Genomic DNA, 23,751 nt, shown 5'->3' on the forward strand with positions numbered 1-23,751 from the left:
CATTTGGTTTTCATGTTTTCCTTACGCTCCAAATCAGAGGAGAGTGTAACTGCACACAGCATTCATAACATATAACACCAAACAATGCTTCCCTTTGATGTGACCACAGAGGAACATCTCTGTATTAAAGCACCATTTCCTTATAGGAAAGTATTCAACTTGGCTGTTTGATTATGAATTCTCAATTTTAGAGTAGTAATTTTCATTATTTTAACAAATTATCGTGAACACATCTGGAGGAATAAATAAATACAGTGGCTTCAAGATTTTGAAGTGTATAGAACTACACTGAGCTTTCATTAATAATATAACATATTGAGTGTAAGCAGCTGTAGACCATTACAATTTAGATTTAATGTAGGTAATCTCTGGGTTGACCTTCTTCAAAACCTGGCCGCAGTAGGCAATGTAAACACATCATTGTCTGTCTCATAGTGAATTTTAGAGATGCCGGCTGCATCCTCATAACATTTTATTGGGTCTCCTATGAAAATTATGGATAAAAAGATAATGTGAGCAATGATGTTATTTGTTCTTAAGTGTTCAAGTGCTCTTCATTTTGCATAGATATGCTCTTGCTTTATGGGATATTGATTTGCATTTTTCTGCAGATAATGTTTCTTTGACTTCAGTGACCTCCCTCTGACTCAAAGCTGGGTTTTGTCAAAATGTTTTTCACAATAAAACTTTTACTGCAGGGAATTCAGTCTGCTACTTAATGTAACCAAGTCAGCTCAGTTGTGTAAAAATCAGCATATGCCTCAGAGCATAGCAAAAGCCATTCATTGCATTTCTTTGAAGTGAAGCTATGCAGATTGCACAGGTGGGAAGATTTGACCTAATGTGTTTAAAAATAATTTCTTTACGTGTCCATTTCAAACAACAGAATTGTAACACTGAGATAAGAACTTGTACAAAACCATCTTAGAAAAGATGAAAAAATCTGCCATTTTTTGATATTCAATGTGCTCTTTTTTCTAAATCCCAGATAAGCAATTTTTTGTACTCCACATGAATAATGGATGCTATTTAAAATGTTTGCTTAAGAACAATGATTTCATTGTATCAATAATGAGAAGTTCTGCTGTGGACCACTTTGTAATATTTTGATTGTCATGATTTATACCACTTGAGGTCAGATGGTAGAACTTCACTTAATTACTGTATTTAACCTGCAGTCACTACTGAAGGTGGGGAGGGAATATATTTTGCTCAGTTCTGCAACACCTCCCACAATGGGGATTCCTGAGAACTACTTTAAACAAACAGTTGCAGATTTTTACAGGAGAGTGGAGGGAAATGGGGAGGGTTCACTGGACATATTGCTAGGAAATTCAGAATTAGCTTCATTTTTTTTACTTGAGGTATGTTTATGGGAGTTACAGTAAGAAGAATCGTGGCCTCAATTGTCACACAGAGACCGGAGTCTAGAAGCAATAAAAGAGAAATTGCTGTGTCACAAGGGAAACTGGTTTTCTATAAAGAAATATAAATGGTGTGCTAATGATTTCTCTGTGATCCCTCAGGGATTTTTACAGACATATTTGTTAAAGAAACCTGAGAGCTGTTGTATTTCCCTGGGTTTAGTTTTTTTTAATGGCTGTCCTGTATAGAATATTCCTTGGTGCAGTGTCTTCTTCTCAAGTTACTATTCACAGTCTTTTCTCATTTCTTTTCCAGGAATTTGTACTTTATTCTGTGATAACATAGCACTAGGCTCTTCAACATAAGTAAAAGATGTATATTTTCTTTCCTGCCTGACAGAATTAAAGCTTAGAAAGAATAACTTAAAGTCAAGTGGAACCTGAGAAGGAGTGGGAAATGTTGAGTAAATGGAAATTGCGAAATCCATTTCAAACCAAGCTGAAAAATGTTAGTTTTTCTGCAAGAAATCTGGTCCATGCTATTTCAAGCCTAACTTACAGTTTAATCTTTGTTCAGTTTTGAAAGTAAGTGTTATTAACTTCCATTTCGAAAAATATCTTCCTTCCTTTTTTTCAGCTTGAGTTTGACTTGCATTAATTTATCATCATGGTACCTTTCTCTCCTAAAGGTCTGTTCTTCCAATGCATGTAATGTCAACTGAAAAAAAAATGTCACCAGCTTTGTTACTGAATTAAGGAAGCCATAAGTGCTAATGGGAGATTTCCACAAACACTCAGTGAAGTGGAATCCCACATACATATGCAGGATATCAAAAATTTGGGAGTGGCTGCTGACCACACTTTAGAGAAGAAAACAACAACAAAGAAATCATTATCTAATTTGAGCCTAGAACATCTGTACATTAATAATTAGTAAGGTTAGATGGAAATCTCTTACTGAAGTCAACTCCATTTGCTTGCAGGTGTGACCGACCTGGTTTTATCTTGTATTTCATACCTGCACAGAGAGAACTACAGTGGCAGGAAGTGTTAAAGAAATCTTACTTAGTTTCCTTGGGGGTAAAAAATAGAAGTAGACAAGAAGTGTCTCATCTTTTTGCAGGAGGGCAGTGATGGAATGAGAACCTTTTGGTTTAGAATATTGATTTGCACAAAACACTTAGAACTTTTCCACTCTTCATACCAGGGACCTCCATTGTTCTGTGAAATCTTGCTTTGCTGGAATGGCTGCAGTAATGGTAGACTGCAGAGCTATAGTGCTTTAGCCTCTAGCTGTGTGTGCCAGTTATTGTATGTTTTCTCCTTCGGGTTGGATAATGCTGAAGTTATTGCATATTTTAGTTTCCTAGCCATTGTAGTTTGCTAACCATGCAATCAGATTTGTGAGGCTTTGTATTCATGGAAGAGTAGTCATGCATCAGTGTGGTATCAAAGCAAATGGAATAAGAGTTCTTTTGTTTCACTGAATATCAGATTGAATATTCAAATAGCATATAAATGTTTTAAATAATAATAAACACTTGGCAGCATAATTGTGTGTAAAACCCAACATAATTGGAGTACTGAGCCTGTCTGGTCTCAAGGATGTGTTTGCTACAGCTGCCTAATTTTACAAAGCAGTTCTGAGAAAACATTGAGAACAATTTTGTTTGAACCTATGAAAACAGGGAGTATGTGGTTTACATGCAACCCCTTCCTTGTAATAGTTAATCTACTGCTCTGCAGCCTTAGAGGGGAATTTTCTATCTTCCTTTTCTTCTTCAAACTAACAATTGATATTCTGTCTCAGTTAGATGTACATGCCATTTAGTCAGACAGTCCTTATCTGTGCACTTGTTGAACATGTTACAGTGAAATAACTAATTAACAGCATATTCTGTTGAGAGTTCTGTGCCACTTTTTAAGCAGGCCACAGAGTACTATCCTGAGATGCAGATATCCTATTTTAGTAAGTGATTTCCAAAGGCACACAGGACAGGTCTTTCAGAGGTATTTAGGGTTTCAACACACCAAGAATGACATTGTGGAAAGCAGTCGGTGAGAGCTAAGTGTGGCTGTCACTGGAGGCAGTGGAATGCAGATACCTCACCTGCTGAGGTTCTTCAGCATCTGCATCTTAATTACCTCTGAAAACCTGCTCCCACCATCCTACCCAAGTCACTTTTGAAAATGAAGGGCAGGTATCTGTGAAAATGTTACCTCTGCTGTACTGTGAAGTGATCCCGTTTCTGAGAGAATCATAGGCAAAAGTAGTTTCAAATTCTCTGGTAATTGCCATTTCTAGATCATTTATCAGAGTCTTTGCTATTTGCCACAGACTTCTTGCTGTGTTTATTTATAATATAAAACTAAGAAACACAGTTTTACATGTTCAGATCTTACTGTAGTGTCATGGCTAGATATGAGTCTATAGTTCAGCAGCAGCTCAAAAGAGATCTAGAGGACATGAATTCATGGAGAATGCATGACCTTTTGCTGATACTGTTCCATGTTCATGGTGATCCAGCAGTGTACACTTCCATTATGCTATTTTTTTTACAAATTTTGAGGGCATATGTGTGTCTGTCATAAGGTTCTTTATATGCAGGACCAGGTTTTGCCCAAAGTAATCATAAGGAGAGGTTGAACTTCTGCTGAAGTTGCCTTTGAAGTCATACAGGTTACCAGAGTCCAGCTTCTCTGTGAAGCCTGTCAAACTGGTATTTCTAATTGTCAATTATCAGAGCACTAAATTAGAAAAAATCTGCCCATGCCTAAGCACTGTTACCTTTTCTTCCTTATTTTTTTTTTATCTTGTGCTGTAGAGAAGTCTGGATCTAAAGCCCAGACCTTGCTGATTGGTAGAGCCAACTCCAAGAATGCCTCTGCTTCCTTCCCCAACTGAGCACATGGAAACTTGGAGAGGTGAAGCCAGAGCTAAATGTTTGCATCACATCCCTGTCTCTGTGTAGTAAATCCTTATGCTGAAGTGTTTGCACATTTCTGTATAATCCAGCTTCATATTTCATGTGTGAGTTGCCTTCCTGAGCTAAATTAGGAACAGCATGTGCCATAACTGACCAGAGATCAGACACACATCTGGGGTTTCTTCCCCCAGCTGAGCTTGCTGTCTCCAACCCGTGTGTTCACAAGGTGCAAAATAAAACACAGCAGGCAAAAAAATACTCTGTGTGTTTGGAGAGGAGGGATATCTGATGCTAAATTTCTGGGTTTTGGTGCAATGAAAAAGACTTGTAATAGCCAAATGCTGTTACAAGGTTGAATAATAAAAGCAAGGCATGGTTTCTCCTTTAGTCTCTTTCTTGAATAGCAGGTAAAGGCAAAGGGATTTCCTGACTGGCAGGCAGTGGGAAGTCTCTAATCTGCAGGTGACATGAGCCTGTTGTGTGTCACCACCCTGCAGAATAAACCAGGTTCTTTGGAGCCACAGAGCATTGTGCTGCAAGGGGGAAGGGAGGGAGGTCACTGATACAGAGCCTGGAGCTGCTCCATCTTCAGTTCTGGGAAGTGTTCTGAAAGATCACTTGTTTCTGAAAAGTAACCCAAAGCTTTCTCTGGGTCAGGGGTTGCCTGTTGATGCCGTGTGAATTCTCCAGTAACTTTGGAAATTGTCATCCTATGGCATCACTACAGGAGGAATCAGTACAAAGCAAATCAGATCATACTTTCAGTGCTCTGGTCTGTGCAGATGAACTACGTTTGTGTATTCGAGCTCAGTTCAGACCAAATCTGTATTACCAAGTAGTCAGAGAGTATACAGAACAGCTTAGAATTAATATGAGGCCTGATAATTAACTAATACATCATTGTTATGAAGAGAAATGTACTGATAAAATATAGGAAATAGTGATGTATAAAAGCTCCATATTGGCAGCTATTAGCAAAAAAAAGGCAGAAAGTGGAGTGACAAAAAAAAAGTGGAGCCAGTGGAGTGACAAAAATGAAACACATATGCAGACTGTGAATATGGATACATAAATTATCATTTATATTACCATAAAAACTCATTTAAATTTCAGAATACTTTTAAGCTTGGTAGTCACCCTTTGATTCTTTGATTACCTTTTTTTTTTCTTTTTTTCTTTTTTCTTTTTTTTTTTTTTTTCTTTTTTTTTTTGTGTGTCTGTGTGTGTTCAGGATAAATAAAAGAAAATTACCTTATGGGGTGAGATACGAAACACATTCCAGCTGCAAGGGCAATTAAAATGTGGGCTACTAAAAGGTGAGATGTTGATGAAGAGAGACTTTGAAAGACTGATAGCATCTGTTAATGAAAATTCTCAGAGGCATGAGATCTGTTTGCTCAGGTAGTTTGAAAACTGAAAGTGCAGATAAAGGTTAGGAAGTAGAATAAATGTCCTTCTAACATGATTGACTGAAGGTCAGATAGAATAATTTTACTATGTCTGAGTGCAGTTCAGCTAACGTTATTTTTTTCCAAGACATTTATCTGAGGTGAATCCGGGGATTTTTTTGTGATGAATATGTATTTCAATTCATGGTCTGATTACCATAATCTCCTGTGATTGTTTCTTCAAAGGATCAATATTTATCACTTTTTAGACTCAGCAGTTCCAAACATGTTTTTAAGAGAAGGCAGACAGCAATACTCCTGCACACTCATGCTAAACCCTCAGTGTATCATGATGAAGAGTTAACTTGTGTTACCAATATTCTTAAGTTTGCAGCATACTTTGAAATTATGTTTTTCACTCTCTGAATATAGGAAGCCAAGTTTTGGGTAGTTTCAAAAGCCTGTGCTCTTGATAAGTGAGTAGATTTGTATCTCACTGCATATGTACTGTGCTTACTGCTGAGTTTTAGGGTTTGGGCTCTGCTGGACAGACAAAGTCCTGGACTCCGTCGAGCTTCCTTGGTGAAGTATCTGTACTTAGGCATTTTAATTATTTTTATTCAGATATTCTAAAGCTTGGAAGTTAATTGCTTTTAATGCTAATATAGTTTTACAATTTTTCCATTTCCATGTAAAAAGTTCTCCTTTGGGAGAGCTCTCCGCTACTCCCAGGCCCAGGTCCCAGCACTGTCTGGTGGCAGAGTGCCCTCACAGCTCTGGTGGCATCAGCATCAGTACAGAGAGGGTACTCCACAGCCCCTATCACTGGACAACACTGTGCTCCTCACCTTCTGTCATTTCTCAAAATTCAGTGTCCCATTTTTGATTTTCAGTGCTAATTCTGCCTTCTCTACACAATTGTTTACCTGTTATATTTTCCTCATACTCTGGTTTTGATGTGATTCCATCTTATCTGTTCTGTTACCAATTTGTATCAAGAAGCTGTTCACTCAATTATTATTCCTTTGAAAATTATTTTTAAAAAGATTTGCATAGCAAAGCTAAAACTAGAACACAGCTCTTTTGATAAACTTTGGATCATATCCTTATACTGAGGTGTCTCTATCTGTCCTACACCAGCAGATTTGCCCACAACATTGTGAAAGTCATATGATTAAGTCCCTCTGTGGAAGTGACAGCATTGCTTACGGCATCTTTTTGTCTTGTCCTTGGTTATTGAACTCTTTGGTCCCTTACTATATTGCTCTCATTTTACACTGGCACAGCTTCATTCAAAAACAATGCAGTTGCACTGACCTAAAACTTGAGTAAAATGAGAGGTGAGTTAGATGCAAGGTTGTTATGAGAGAATAGATCAAGGTAAAATTGATTGAGAAAGAGCCATTTAGGGGGAAAAAACCGATATTTTACTTGCATTCAGCAGCTCTGAATTTCTGCAGCTTTAGTTGTATCCCATCCCTAACAAATACAGACCAGATGGTTCCTGTAAATTCTCCTTTAGAGCCAGGCAAGTTCACATTCACTCAACCAAGCTGTCATACCTATTTGTGTGTATTTCTCTGTTTATGATGACAGCTTGCAGTACTGTGCTGTATGTACGGGGGAAACTAGAGGTTTACAGAACAGAAAAAGCAGAAATTTAAAAAAAAAATCATTAGAATGTGTTTGCTACTTGGTCTAGAAGGTTGTCTGCTACCTGAGTAGTGGAGTGTAACACTTTACAGCTAGAAGAGATCAGGTCAAAACTTGATGAATTGCACTGCTTTTGCTTATTATTAAAAATAATTATTATTTATTTCAGAATTTGAACGTAAGTGTGTTAGACTGAAAGACCATTCAGGGTCCTCATCATTTGCTCAATTGCTTCCTGGTGACTCATTTAGTATCTTGTTCCTTGCTGCTTCCCCTGCGTAGGAAGTTGTTAAGCAGACCTGGGTTATGCGAAGCATACTTGCCCCACAGACGTGTTGGGATTTTGGGTGATGGGGAATTTTGGGGTTGGCTAGTTGTTTTTTTACTTGTGCCTGACATGTTGATCTGTTTGCTTTCAAATTAGTGTTAAGTTCAGTGCCAAACACATGGAATATCCAAGTATGTCTTGACTTACTGACCACTGGTACACTTGAAGTGTAAGCTGGCATCATAGAAATTGTATTTGTCGTGGGGAATCACTGGGCTGGATGGCCTCCTGTTTGGAGAGTTCATTGTGTCCTTGACAGACAGAGCTCAACACTTAAATCCCTGAAGTTCAGTCATGGGCTGAAGTGTAGATCTCTGTATCATGAAAACACAAGTATTCAGATCAGAGCTGATGTTCATTCAGGTGGCACAAGCATGCTCCTGTCAGGACAATACACCCCTCATAGATCGTTGGTACTCAGCAGGGCAAAGGAGGAGCGCATGCTCTTTCCTTTCTGTAGGAGGCTAAAAGTCCAAGGTCTTAGCAAGAACATTCAGGAAAAGAGATTTACATAACTGGTAACGTTTTTCAGTGAGTACTTTGGTGCCAACTGCGAGGGCTAATGTGATACTACAGATGTACAGATGTGTGATCGTTTAGTCATGTCACATTAATGATTGCTGTTAGTTAAACAAAAGTAAGTTCAGTGATGTAGCACATAGAATTTCATATGGCTGAGCAAACTGCTGACATGAATTTTTCCTGAGTGGATGTGGGAGAAGTTCTGTGAGCTTTCAGAGACACAAAAGAGTGAAACGTCATTTTCACTTGTTTTAGTAGGGTCAGCGGAAAGATGCTTTTATCAAAGGAATGATCAGAATTCTGCACCTCCAGGGTGCTCAGGGGTGAGTATTTCTTGAGGAGCTGTCCCAGGTGTGTGTCCTGAGGGCAGGGTGTGGAATAACATCATGTGCAAGCATGGTCACTGACTGCACACAACACAGGGAAATAATTTCCCTGTCCATTACCAGGCAGTGCTCCCACAGCTTGCATTGTTTATGCTAAAGAGAAAGAAAAGTTCACATTTCAAGATAAAATGGTCCTTTCAGTTAAACAATCATACTGCTTCTGTAACAGCTCTTTTAATAGTAGAGTACAGCTGGAGCCTGGAACATGTTGTTTACAGAAATGCCACGTAATGTAATGATGTAAAATGCAGTAAATGGCACTCACTGCATTAGACCTGAGACAGGAACAGTGAGGATGCAGGTGCTGCCTTCCTGAGAGCAGGAGGTTTGAACCAAGCTTTAGTAAACCAGGAGAGTGGGCTCTGTAAAGGTCATCAGAGGATTGGTCTAATGAGCTGCTGCAGGAAGGGCAAATGATTCTTCTCAGAGCAAGGGTGGGAGAGGACCTGAGAGAAGAGCTGGCACAGCATGGTGCCCATAGGGAGGATTTCAAGAACCAGCAAGGGAAGGGTAGAGGGGACTATGATTGTACAGATTTGATGTGACAAGGAGAAACAGGAGGCAGAGAAGACAGAAATTACAAAGCTCTGAAACTTTTTGGTCGTAGTTTACTGTAATTGTATTTTCATGCATAGGAGAAAGGCTGCTGAGTAACTTCGCTCTTCTTTTTTGAAATGGTAACCACTGACTAATACACATGCATACAAAAATACACATATACTCACACCCACACAAACATGCAGTTGCATAAAATTAGGAAAATTCCCTAACTTTCTTCTGAGATATTCAAGGTTTGACAAAGCAAATCCTGACTCAGTGTTAGCTGAAACTGGGGGCGTGGCAGTCAACCAATGGCATCTTCACTCTAGCATGTTCATTTTCCTTCTTTCCTTGAGATAGTTCACAGGCTTTGTGTGTGTCATTAGCAAAAAATAAAGCTACAGATATGTTTGAAGTGTCAGTTTTTCATAATATTTTGAACTAATTTGTTCAATCTGGAGTAAAAAACCTGGACATACAGACTGTTGTTGTTTACAGCAAGCTCAAGGTTCATACTTAGATGTTATATGAATGATGAAACAAAGTTGTAAATATTTATTACTGAGTGGAATCATGTCTTTTCAAAAGTACATCTTCATACAGAAAGCATTTGTAAATCTCCATTAGCGGTATTTATGTTTCCACATAAAAATTCCTCATTTGCAGCCAACAAAGTATCTTAGGCTTGGATCTTCCTGCTACATGTAATGCAATCACAACGCTGTCACAGACATCACAACCATTTTTGTAAAATATGATGTTAAGGAAGACTGAGTTCATTGTACTATACATATGTAAATGCCTCTCTTTCAGCAGTCTCAGAGGGAAGAAGATGCCAGAAAGAATTCTCAACCAGCGTACATATTAATTGTCACCTCCTTTCATAGGATAAAGTACATTCAGACAAAGAAAAGCATTAAGAATCAAGGAGGCTGCGCAGGGAAAGTGAGGGCCTTTAAGTGAGACCTGAGGAAGTCACACGGTAAATTATGATAATCTAATTGTAATCCAGAAAATCATTCTTGCCTTGTTTGTGTCTGTAATGAGGTAACGGTGCAGCTCCTCTGGCTTCAGACAGCCACTACATATTTACAGCAGGCTCTGGAAGATCAGGCTGCAGCACAAGTTCTTTGTTATCATTGTACCTCTACAAGGATGAGTTCAGAGCAGCTGTTGGTGTGACTGGCAGCAGGGAATGTTGTTCCTCTGCACCTCAGAGCCCTTTTGGTTTCACAGAACTGGTGGTCACAGAGCACGAATAATTGGTTGGTGATCCTGTATATCTATGTGATTATGTGTAAGCTTTTCAAATCTGGCTGGATAAGAAATGCACAGTATGACTAAGTAACTGGACTAAAAGTTTTGCAGATAAATTATCTGGACAGAAACAGCACTCACATGGATGTTCTTCAATACAGTAAAGCTCTACTGAAAACTACTGGGTTTGCTTGAAGTGGATGACCTCTTTGATTGGCATCTGCTCAGAATTGAACAATTAGAACTATGCACAAAATGAAATTTCTTGAATGAAAACAGGTTCCCAGCTACATACTAAAGTAAAGGGATGCAAATCAATATCTGATGATTCCTACATAAGCGTGACTTGACAGAGATTTGTCTTTAGTTCAACCACTTTTCACTTAGGGATTTGCCTTGGGTTCTGCCTTCCGCCAAGGCATGGCTGTTGACAGAAAATTGAAATGCTGCTTGCCCCTGTATTTCCCACTGTGTAGTCCTGGATCATTATGTGCTGATTCTCTCCTGGTTGAGGATGATAGATGAGTTGGTATTACCTTAATGAACACATTGAAAGTGTGGTTAATGCTGCTATGCTCCATATTTAAAAACATTTTCTGAAATCAAAGTGAGTATCAGTAAAGTACTTGCTTGTGGTTGTGGCTCCAGTGACCATACAATGACTTAATTGACATTCTTGTGCAGTGCTTGAATTCCTGCCAGTTCATGACCTATTGCTGCAGTCTGCACAGCCAAATCACCCCTTTTGTCCTGCTCCTCAGCCTGATGGACTTCTGCCCAAGTAATGGCTGCAGGCTCCTATTCTCAGCTGGCACAGACCCCAGCATGACCATAAACATCCCTGAGAGGATCATAATCTGGTATATTGGACAGATTCTGATCTGCCTTGCAGTAATGCGGCACCAAGACGTTCTGCTGGAGCCCAGTGACTTTGCCAGAGGTGTAGCTGAAAGAGGAAACTGGTCCCTACACTGTCGTCGTCTCAAGCAGTGGGGCACTTGCAGGCTCTCAGCTAGTCTGTGTCCCTTTAGATGATGCAAGTTTCTGCCAAACATTTGAAATAGTTTTTATTTTAGTTCTGCTTTTAAATGGTTGTATTGTCTCTTCCCCCACAGGATTTTCCATTCTTCAAGCAATTATGGAAGCAGCAGTACAGAACAACTGGCAAGTGACAGCCAGATCTGTAGGAAGCATAAAAGATGTTCAAGAGTTCAGAAGAATTATAGAGGAGATGGACAGACGGCAAGAAAAAAGATACTTAATTGACTGTGAAGTAGACAGAATCAACACCATTTTGGAACAGGTATCTGCTTTTCAGAAATTGTGATCTCTCTGTGACAGACATCATTAATATTTCCAGAACTGCTTATTTTTAGAGGTTATTAAGCATCCTTTGAGATGTGAGTCCCAACAACTGGCCAGTTACTTAGTAAAATGAAAATGCTACAGTGATGCTCATAGTTGGTGGCAGCACTTACATGTAACCTACGAGGAAACGTCACTGGGACATTTTTTCCCCAATGTTAATAATGAATTACTTTTAAGTAGGTAAGGAACCTAAAACCTCAGCTGCCAGAGTAACATTACTGGAATCCAGGCTGCTTGTGAGGATTGCAAGACAGGTGCAGTTTTTTAAGCGGAACACGAAACAAGAAATAAAAAGCCAGTGAAGTATCACAGAATCATCTTAAAGAATTCCCAGAAGGAAACCCTGCTAATAAAAAATTCAGGTGGTAGTCCAAATGATTCATTAGTGCATTTTGGTACATAAAGCCCTCCCCTCTCTCCTCTCTGCACAGCCAGTGCTGTTGACAGGCTTAAATTGTGGGTGATGGAGTCTAAGCACCTTTGTGGCGGAAGGTGCATTTGGGGTGGCTGCTTTGCTCTTGCATGGCTTTGCCCATGAGGAATGGCCATCCCCTCTGGCCATCCCCGGATGCTGCCCCTGTGCCACTGGATGTACTGTGCAAAGGTACAAATTGTCAGAAGCAGACTCAGGGCAGTTCCCTGCTGCCTGGGCTCACAGGAAAGCTGGTGCTGGTGTGGCACCAAATCCACACTGCTTGGTTATTCACAGGCATGTGGGAATTCTCTTCCATTGAGAGTGAAAACCCCTCTGATTGCTGCCACTTTGTCAGTTTAAGTGGGGGTTCATAGTATGGAATAGATCAAGAGTTAAATTTAAATTTCATGAAGCATTAGCATATCTCTTAGAAATGTTGTATTGTAAACCACCAACAAACTGACCTCACATAAACGCTGGGAAACATGAAAAATACATTCACTGTGTTCCTTCTCAAAATGCTCAGTTCCTGTCAAGCCTTGAGGTGTACCACTGAGGGTGAATCTGGGGACAGCCAGGTGCCACAGCTGCTACTTACAGAGCAGGGAAAGAGGTGCTCAAGAGAACAGGGAACAAGCCTTGCTGGTCCCTAACTGTGACTGATATGGTTGTGATGCCAACACACAGTGTTGCATTTTATGCTGTATTTTTAGGCAATATGGTGAGTGCTCTCTTTAGGGAAATTCATACTGAAAAGTATAAGAAACTTCTCTCCTTTTTTTTTTTTTTGTTTGTTCATGTTCTTGGAGAAGATGTAAAATACCATTCCTACCCACAGCCCACTCTCCTGAAAATGCTGCAGGAGAGCTCTCCTGAGCCAAACTTAAAGAGCTCTCTGGGTCCACTCTCAGCTGAGAAGGAGGCCTTTGTTTGATCTGACTTCATTTACATTTGTTCTCATTTTTTCTTCTATTGTCCAAGTAAGAGAAAGAAAAGTGAAACCATTTCAGTGCCTAAAAGGAAAGTTGTGTACCAAGCAAACCATATAGCAAAAAACCTGATGACTCTTTTCTTCTGCTACTATTCTAAATTCAACTCTAGTGAAGTTAAATTTTATTAAATTAAATTGGTCTTCTGTCAACATGATTAGCATCTGTTAAGTAAAAATTTGTTACTGAGGCCTCCAGGTTTCCCCAAACTCTACAGTACATGCTGGTGCCCCTGATGCTAAAAATATCTTCTATCAATAATTTCCAGAGGTTTTTTAATTGGATATTGAAAAGCAGTGACTTAAATTTCTGCAGGAAAATTCAGTAATGGTGGATGGACCCCAGGTTGATAGCTGAAGAATTATTGTTTGTAGGCTTTTCCTTCCATCTCCTCTGCTTACCCTGTTATCTTCTTAAAAAGTAGTTAAAAGTTTTCACAAACATGTGTCGTATTTAAATTCATCCATCCAGTTTTCTCAAGGGAATGGAGAGTTGTCTTTTTTTTTAGCCAAGTGTGTTTGCTGATAGCATATTATTGGAGAGATAAGTCTGGATTTGCATATTTCAAATCTGATGTTTTATTGCAGTTTAAAAAGTCAATTCAGTGCTCTGTGTGGAGTCCAGAAAGGCTGCTCAGCTGAGAAGCAGAAATGTCTGAGCCTGTTACTATTGCTGATGCATGTTTGTAGATGGGTTTGTTTTTCCCAGTGAGAACAAAAGGAAGCCAAGACACTCTACCTGTCCGAGCTGCAGTGTCAGAGTACTGATGGACAAACTGTGTCCACAGAGGGCTGCTACAGGCTGCCTCAACCCAGCTCCCTCTCATCCTTCTCCCTTTTTTGGCTTCCTAGGGGCAGAACTCCAAAGGTCAACCCTCCTATCAGCTTCTGGGAGTGCTGGCTCCCTCCAGAGAGGGGATTTATGTGGTTACTGTGTGGCACCTGCTACTTCATTCTCTGAGTCAGCAGCAGCATTTGCCAGTGACCCTGGATTTCAGGGGCTTAAATAGAACTTACTCAAGAAGAAAAGTCATAGCAGAAATAAACAGACTGTGAAGCACTAAACAGTCTACACACGAACTGAGTTTGCTATCAGACTTTTGGGCTCTGGGCCAGCCCGTTCAGCAGGGTTGGTTCAGCAGGGTTGTCAGTGCTCTGCTTCAGGAGCTATGTATCATGGCTTTGTGTTAGTGCTTGCATTCACCAACAGTGACCTCTTTTCCTGGATCAGGCTGGTCAGTGTGTGCACTTCTCTTCCTTTGATCTTTTTTTCAGCCTGTTCAGACCAGGGTGTACATCTCTTCCAAAAATTCAGGCTCATCCAAAGACAATTACACATCTGGGGATTTTCTTCTGAGACTTCAGATCATTCTGGAATATTCTTGCCTTCCTCCAGTAGTGAGAGGGATATATACAAAATATACAGGAAAATAGGAAAAATATACAGACATGAGAGTCAGTGACCTTAAGTGTTCCATATGCCTTTAGCATATGGTCCATGTGAACGTCCCTACATTTCCAGACCTGTAACCTGTCACATGAAGTATTTCTCTTCTCAGGGCTATCTGGTATCCTGATCTTCCCAGCTGTAAATACAAGGTCAGGGAAAGAGAGCACCCCTGCTCCTACTCTGCCTGAGTAATCTGTTTTGTGCCAAATTTCATACTGCAGGTTGATCTGTTTTCATTCCTCATTCAGATTTTGTGACAGGGCTTAGATTTTGTCCTGAGGGTGGATACCCTGCTCAGACCTCTTCAGCTGTAGAATAGAGGGAAGCAGAGAAATCAGTAGTTATTCTGTAAGTTGCCATCTGTTTGTTCACTTGCCCTATAGTTCTGTAGCCACTGAGCATCTGGATCTGTATCCCCCTTGCACAACAAAACTATATCCAATTCAATCATCTGCTGGCCTCTCAGGCATACAGATAGCAACACTTATATCATGCAAAATTCATAAGCCCCCCCACACTTCTTGTCCCTTGATGCTAAAATATTCTCTCTTTCTTCACAGATAGATTATAAAATTTTGTTCTCATAAACACAAGAACATTTTCTTCTGAGAGCTAATAGTAAGCCTTAGCCTGTTTGACCATGTATTTAGAGACATGGTTTTGAATTAAGAAGTAAGTTTTTCTTATTCCCAAGATAATAAGCTGTATTTCAGACTTGAGTGGCTTTATGTCCACTTATAAGAAAATCTCCTGAGGGCAAATGAGGAGGAAGAAACTCCATTCAGAATCAAAATGGGGAAAGTTTACAAAAGACCTGTTTATTCCAGAGACTGTATGCTTTTATCAAAAGCACTCTATCTCCAGACTTAGTCATGGTTAGGCTCTAAGGCAGTGTCAGTATTAAGTGAAGGCATCTCACAAAGCAAGAGCAATATTACAATAGAGAATGCAGTCCCCAAAGTTTTACAGTGACAGCCAGACCACCAAAGACAACTTGAAGTGAAGCATCTGTAGGATTAAGAAGGGTAATCTGATTGACTGAACTCTGTCCTATGCGCACACTGACTGTGACGACCTTCGAGGCTGAAATGCTGAGATTAGGATGGAGGTATGCAGGTTTCAGTACAGCCCCAGCTGCATCCCTCTGCAGAGCTGCTCACATCTCAGAGAGAGCTCACTGCACAACAGCTTTCACATTTAGGATGGCATAAGAATAAACACAGACCTGCAGCATTGGGTTGATGAATAGTCATTAAAATTAACAATAGGGAAAAATGTAATTGAAAAGCTTCAAGACTGCTGTCACGTAAACTTCCTGGTTTATGTGTTCCATTATAAACAGATGGTCTGGTGGGGGGTTGTCTGTGTTCTCCGTAGCGGTTTAAAATGCAATTGCCTACAAATACAGGGGGACACTTGAAGCAGAGTTCTGAGTGGTTTATTTGCTTTTGAAGCCCAGCAGTGCCGTGTCCTCTGAAGGCCCTGCACTGCCCAGAGCAGCCTTGCAGAGCTGTGTGCCTGTTGTCTGCTGCAGGGCTCAGCCATGTCACAGACTGAGATTATCCTCTGTCTGGAGCTGGGGGGTTCAGCTGGGGCTCCAGGAGAGTATCTGCTTTGTAGACTGTTGTGTAACATCACTCTGAAACTGGTACAGTTAATTTTTACATTTCCAGTGAACTGGAAACTTAAAATTGAGTACATTTCTTCATTAGACACCCATGAGTATTGTTGAAACCAGGATGTAAAGCAGAATGAGAGGTCACTTCTGTCCCTTCACACCCAGGGAGTTTCAGCCGCTCCCAAGTCCATATGGGCATATGGGAAGGAAGGGGGAATTCTTAAGTCAGGCACCCTCAGGACATAGCCAGAAGAAGAGTGAGAATGGGCATAAGTCAAAAGTGACAGCTGTATCTGCCTTAAAGGGCCTGCTCCTGTCAGCTGTGAAGCTCACAAAGGGCAGGAGATGAATTGCTAAAGCAGAGGGAGTAACACCTTGGGTTAATTGCCCCACATACAGCACATTTCACACATACCTGAGGAGAAAATTTCTAGCTTGTAAAAAGGAATGTCTCTCCAAAGCCATCATCCAGATTTCATAAAACAAGCCAGGTTCTAAATGACAGGAATTTATCAGAGCATTATTAGTCATCCTGCAGAATGATTGAAGTAATGGCACACAAAGTTTTAAAGTGTTCAAAAGACATTAAAGCACAGTTTTAAGTGTATCTGATCAGTAGTAATAATAATTAGTACCAGAAATGTCTCACAGTAAATGTGGAAGGTGCTGTAGGTAGAAGATTGCTGTCAAGTAACTCTTGTTTCTTGTGCCAGGGGCGCATGAACCTGAAGTCACCATGAGAGTTTTTGTTTTTCTGTGATTATAGCAGTTACTCATTTTATGTTTTATAATAATTTATGGGATATAAATGCACACACCAATGCACACACATGCATCTGGTTTTAATATTTTGCATATTTTTACCACAATATTTGTACTCATACTTATATGGCAACCTCTGCATTGCCGTTAAATGTACAGAGAACCAAAATCTTGCTTAGTTATGCTGTTGCAAGTAGAGAGTCAGCCATTATCCTGGAAATGATATTTAAATCTATATCATTGTGCTCATGTAGAGATTGTATTTGCTTTAAACTTCAGTTAATAGATAGCTGTAAAAGCTCAGTTTGCTGCCTAGTTCACTTTTCTCTGCAGCTTTTCAGTGCACAGAAATGGGGCATGTGCTTGCCCTGAGCCCTCTGAGCTGAGGTCCCATCACTGTGCCCACATTGTCTGAGCTGCTCACATTGTCTGAGCTGCTCACATTGTTACCCTTGTCAGTCTCAGGTGCCGAGGTCTTGAGGGCTGTTGGCCCTCACCTTTCCCTGTTGATATGTTGAGCTTTGGAAGCAGATTACTCATGGATACTCAGAGTACTCATGGATGCTTCTTGTGCCATACCTGGACTGGAGGAGAGGATTTGGTCTTTCATCAGCTCTACAGGTATTTTTCAAAAACAGCATTCACAAGCAGTGCTTTAAAGACAGAGTATTTGAGGGAAAGGGAGAGCTGGCTAGAGCTTGTTCAATGTGTGATCCTCTGAGTTTTTGTCTTTCCCTATTTGTCCATCTCTCCACCTTTCATAGCTTTGGGAGTCATTGTCACCTCTTCTAAACTCCTGACTGATTTTGGAACCCTTAGCTCACTCATCTCTTCCAGGTTTAAAACTCAGTTTGTGTGTAAGTTGCTTTGTTTCAGTCCTGGCATTTAAATGTGGTTCTTTTTTCTTATACATAAAGGATAAGCCTTTTCATCTTAGCAGACATTACCTTAATTTCTGCATCTGTCTCTCAAATAGTTTAATGCTTGAAACTCTGCTTCTAACCAAAGCCTTTCCTTAATTAGTTTCCAAGGCAACCAACCATCTTGGCGACAATTCAGATGAACCAACTGCAGGGAGAGGAAGGAAACACACTATCAAAATGAATAGTAATGGCGCAGTACCACTGTGCAAACAGGCGTTGTACATCACTAGAGACGGCACGATAGTTCTGGTGTCTCATCAGTTCATTTACAAGGGAAGAAGTCCCAACTCAGTAAGAGAAGAGCTGCACAAGAGTGTGTGTCTTTTCTTCACAGCCCACTAAGCTGGGATTAATGGCTTCAGTGTGATATGAAATCATGTATCCAGGGGAGGAGGAGAGCCACTGGGGCTTTTCAGGGCCCCTCATGGACCAGGGTGTTCCCAAGTGCATCTCACAAAGCACAGTTACCCTGTTCAAACAGCAGGATTTCCAGAATGGGGCCTCCCCCCTGGGCTTTTTGAGGCCAGCTGCTGGTGGTGCAGTCTGGAACACCCTGAGAGTTCACAGCTGCAGTGCTGTGAGGAGAATTCTGAAATGTGAGGTGCAGGGCTGTGATCAGAGCTGTGGGGTATTTGCTCCAGGCTCCAGAGGGGTTTGGCTCAGGTGCTGTGGAGAGCATCCCAGTCCATCTTGCAGTGCTGTAATTGTATGGGATTCCTCTCTCTTGTCCCCAGGCTCCAGGGGGGTTTGGATCAGGCACTATGGAGGGACCATCCCAGTCCATCTCACAGTGCTGTAATTGTACATTCACATGGGATTCCTGGCTCTCATCCCACCCTCTTACCTGTGCAATTCCACCTGCCTCTGGGGAGCAGGTTTAAGACATCAGGGGCAGCCTGGGCTATATTTATAGAGAATCAGGCCCTATCAATCAATTCAAATGCAAACTTACCTCACAGTATCCAACCAGTAAGCTGGAAAGCAACATAATAATTTTAGAGAAAACTAGTGTTCCCTGGCTTAAAAAAGGCCCATGTTACTAAATTAAATTTGTTCGTGTCGCACCACAGGCATGCATGTGGAGGTAGAATGGTGTATATATTACTGGAAGCTCTTTCTTCCAAAATGTGTAATAAATAAAATTATCAACAATGTACATAGACCCTTAAAAATCTCCTAAGTATCTTCTATGCTGGGAAAATGCATGTAAAGAATCAGAAAAGAAAAATATTACTGTATCTCTATTACCTTATATGAGTAAAACAGTCACCCTTGCTTCATAAACTAAATCTAGTGAAAATAAATTAACTCTTCATAATCTTCCTCAGTTCATGGTTTATGCACCAAGTTATTTGGGAATATTGCAGAGTGCTGCATATAGAGAAGCAGAATAAACCTCTCCGACTCTTTGAAAGCGTTGAAAAAAAGCAAATTGAGTGCAATTCCAGTCACAGTAAGATGCTATTTATAATAAAAAATTGTAAGAAAAAGTAATCTTGTCTTTCCTAGAGGAGATTGCACTGACTTTTTTTCTTAATTTTGAAGGGCATTTGAAAAGGAAAGGAAATGCTTAAAGAAAAAAAGAGAATGGCTACTATTCAGTATTTTTGGTCTGCTTGAAGGCAGTGTTCTGCAGTACAAAACCCTTCCAAAAAATTCTCGTGTGAGCCCTGGGACTGAATTACTGCGACACTTCTGGGTTATATCCAAATAATAGTTTGAAGTGATCCTGACATACAGTAATAGTTTATATAAGCAGAATTCTTTTTCCAAGGACGCTTGTCCAATTCTAGGGAATAACACTGGAATTTTACTCTGACATCCTGATGGGAAGTGTGGAGAAAATGGGAAATTTCTGTGGTTTGAAAATTAAAATTCTGTGACTCAGTTTACCTCATTTCTTTCCCAGTGGATGTAGACCCTTTTATATTTTGAGCAGCTAAGAGTGAAGAAGTTTTGTCTGCACTTTGGAATACAGAAAGAAGAAATGAGCATTGTCTGTGTGTGTCTGTGATTGCAAAGGTGAGGATGTGCAATTCCAAAGAATTGAAAAGGAACAGTTGGGGATGTCCTGTGTCCCAGGCTTTGGGCACATAGGCCAAGGGGCACTGAAGAGCTGCCTGCTGGTGATGTGGGGACATCACCAAACTGTGACAGGGCTGGAGCACTCCTGCCCTCTGCAGAGGGTTTGGGCATCTAAGAATAAATGTCTATTACTTTTATTAGCAGTCTTTGTGAAGGGCCTTGAAGTGGTGTGAAATTCAGGCTGAGCTAGAAGTCAGCTTTGGTAGTGGTGCCTTTGGCCTGCCTGGTCTGGACTTGCAGGTGCCCAGGAGCTGCTGAGGAGCCAGGAGGGAGTGTAAGGACACAGGTGTGGGAGGCTGGAGATGAGGATGGTGGTGTGGTGGGACCCTGTTACAGGGATTGCAGCTGCTTGCACTGTAAAGGGAAGGAAAAGAGAGTGTTTCTAGGAAAGCAGCTTCTCTGTGATTTCTTTGAGATCTAAAGCCTCTGTGGGAAATTTTAGGTGAAATTTAAATTTCAGGAGAACTTAGGATTTTACAGAGGCTTGGAAAAGTACTGGAACTTCCTTGGATGTTAAATCATCTTTCATGATCACTTCTCAAGGGAGGATATTTCTCAAAGAATACACTAGAACTGGTAGACAATTTAAATGTTATCTCCTTAAAATTACCTGTGTGTGAAGACCACTGCTGCAGAGTAACATATATAATGTCATTTACTTCCCATAAATGCAGCTGCAAAAACTCCTACAGAGCACAACTGGATTTTTAGTCCTTTACCCTTCCTTAAGAATCTAAAGAATTCACTAATTAAAAATTACTGTGATCATCTCTTCAAGGAAGCTGTCAGGGAACAAGTGTCTTTTCTTGAAGGTATCTTGGCAAAATAAGGGAGAAAGGTCTTGGCAATTTTGAGTATCCTTTACATATGGTACAAAGAATTTTTGTTGTGGTTGTAACAGCCCCTTATATCAGGTCTTGGTTTTAGTGAGCTAGCTTCAAGTGATGAAAGGCAGTTTAAGTTTTGATTATTTTTGACATGAAAGTCTTCGTATTGAAGGATGTGAGTTGTGAAGAGAGATGCAGTCCTGAGAGATGTAACACTTGTTTTGTCTGTCTGAGTAAAGAAGAAATTTTGATAGAAAGTTTATTTAATGAATTTTATTCTGCTTAAAGAGTAAATAATTGTGATTATGGATGGCAGTTACCAGAGGTCATACAACTCTTCATCTCTGTGTGCTCTGATCTGATGTTTTGCAGTTGAATACATCCTTTAACAATGATTGTGCCAACAGATTAGTTAATCTGACAATATTGCTAAGTCATAGCAAGGAAAATAAGAAGTTTTTTTCAAGGCACAGAAAATTTTGTCAGCACAGTGAAAGAAATTAGGAGAAAGTGTCATGCCCTCAGAACCAATGTTGCTGTTTGTGCTTCTTTTTCTGAAATAATTTCTGATGTAACCTTTTATGCACAAATTAAATGTGTATTCCCCTACAATCTTCCATCAGCAAATGTCAGATTAGTTATGGGAAAAGAAGTTTTAGCCATATGGAGGGAGAACGAAGCACAACACAGCTTTCAGATGTTGCATTTAATTACCCTCCAAGGACTAACATGTACAACCATCATCTATCTGGAGATGGCCTAAAAGCAGAATTTCACTCTTGATGTGACTGTCATGAAGGAGAGAGGCAAGGGACAGAAGGACACAGGAAGGGGGCCAGAGGGGGAAAACCTAATGAAGTGCTTCAGAGGCATCAATTCCCTGCTGCCCCCAAGCACATTTTTGTCCTCTGCTTCTGGAGATTCCGCTGCTCTAGGTGAGAATCTCCTGTGAGAGATTTGTTGCAGAACAGCCAAAAGCTGTTTGAAGAATGTTTTATACACCCAAACAAATGATCTTGATATTGTGCTGTAGAGAAAAGTGAGGATTTAGTTATAAAGTGTAGTCACAAATGTATAAGCTGGCAGTAGCATGGAAGTAAAATTCTTAGGTCTATATACTGCACAGAAGTACAAGATACATCAATTGTAATTGTGTGTGGGTTTGTGACATTCTCTAAAGGGCATGAAGACTCTGAAATGTTGGATGAATTAATCTCAAATATATATTCAGTTATTTTTATCTGCAATAAATAATGTGTATATCAAATCTTCATCTTAATATTTAGCACATTCTTCATTTAATATTTAACTCAAATTTAATATAGTTCTCATTCTTCATATAAAATAAATCATTGTTTACTGCATATTTCACAGCATCTCTCTCCCTGGTGGTCAGATTCCTGTCCTGTTAATACCAAGTGAAGAGATAAATCACCTTCCCTGGGTTTGCACTGCAGTTACAGTCATGAGGTTTTGACCCTTTGTGTGAGGGAAGCAGCTCCTGCAGAATGTGGAAATGGTTTTTTCTCTGCAGGATTAAAGGCAGGACAGGCATCACTTGTTCGGCAGTGACAGACCAGCAGTAGCTGGGATGGGTCTTTTGTCACCATGAGATTGTGTTTCCTGGGGAACCTCATAGATTGGCACTGGTGGTGTTGGTGTGATAGAGAGAGACAAAACTGTGACACCAAAAAAGGCCTTTTTTATAAATTTACTGAGAGAAGATTGAACATTGTCCTGTGTTTATAATCCTCAAAGGGAATTTGGTCTTCCTTCAGAGGCTCATGTGTAAATTAGAAAAGAGGCAAGTGGACTCTGCAAGCTTACAGTAAATTTGAGCTACTGAGGTTACAGGGGATCTTATTTTTACTGTGATATCTGGTTAGATGAGGCAAGTCCTGTTCCCACAGGAGAAGTTTTATTTTCTGTTCTCCGCCTGGTTTTCTCACTCCTAGCTGGAAAATTTATGTGCAAAGGGGTGAGCTGTGCAAACACAGTGAGGAATGGTCATTTCTGGTGTCCATGGCTCACCTGTGACACTCTAGGAGGTGACTGCAGTGCTGTTTGTGGTGCAGAGAACTGCAGTGCCATGGCTGCAGACCCCACAGGCAGCTCCCCACTGCAGCAGTGGGCAGGAGACTCTGGAATTCATGAATTCCTCCTTTTCCTGCGGGGTAGGAACACAGCTGAGCTGCAGTACTTGCAGATGGCTCTCAAGAAAGGTTAAACAGCTTGCTAACACACTGACAACTTTTTGGGCCTTGCCTTCAGTTTCTGTTAAACTCATTGGATGGTCACCCTGATACTCTGTTCCTCTTTTTTCTTCATTTAGTCCTGCAGGCAAATTAGCCACTGGTACCAGCACAGCTTCCCACTCAATCCAGTATAGGGAGGAGCTGCTCAGATTTGAGATGAGCTTCGAGTAACTCCATCCTCAGAACAGAAATGCTATCAATAGGGGTAGGAGCAAGAAAACTCCTGACCTGCTGCCCAGGTGAGAAGACACCATGCTCCACAACAGTTTAGGATTGCCAGACAGTTGTTGCTGTGCTTGATATCCCCCTGTTCCCATGAAGTGAAATCAACACTGAGAGCTCATCCTGACAGTGCTGTTGCATTTTTTTTATACCTGAGTCCATCTATCAATTTTGCTTGTTTGCTGTGGGAAAGGAAGAATTGTGTAATCACTTCTGACATTTGCTCATGCTTTGAAGGCAAAGGTGTGATAATTGTATTTCTATAGCAAGGTGTAAAGGCACATTACTGTATAACTAGAGGTAGTCAAGTTCTCCTGTCCTCAGAAATGTGCACGTATACTTGAAAAACAGTAGGTTCTTTTTGAGTGCGGGCATTTTGCAACAATGGAACCCAAATTAATGTACAAATAACCTGAACAAAGACACCAAAATACTTTTAAACTCTGATCTTGTGGGAAATCTCATTTTCTTAC

General features: G+C 40.4%; 1 protein-coding gene across 10 annotated transcripts in view; it reads left to right on the forward strand.

The window, feature by feature from the left end:
- GRIA3 (glutamate ionotropic receptor AMPA type subunit 3) overlaps positions 1 to 23,751 on the forward strand; it is a 125,347-nt gene that overhangs the window by 41,846 nt on the left and 59,750 nt on the right. For all 10 annotated transcript variants that reach the window (XR_014591491.1, XR_014591492.1, XR_014591493.1 and 7 more), the window contains exon 4: positions 11,481 to 11,668. Coding sequence is in view for 4 of the 10 variants with exons in the window: in XM_083876347.1 (XP_083732473.1) it covers positions 11,481 to 11,668 (188 nt within the window). In the remaining 6 variants the exon portion in view is untranslated. The remainder of the gene's footprint in view (positions 1 to 11,480; positions 11,669 to 23,751) is intronic.

This window comes from Zosterops lateralis (genome assembly GCF_965231275.1).
Source record: "Zosterops lateralis genome assembly, chromosome: 21".
NCBI lineage: Eukaryota > Metazoa > Chordata > Aves > Passeriformes > Zosteropidae > Zosterops > Zosterops lateralis.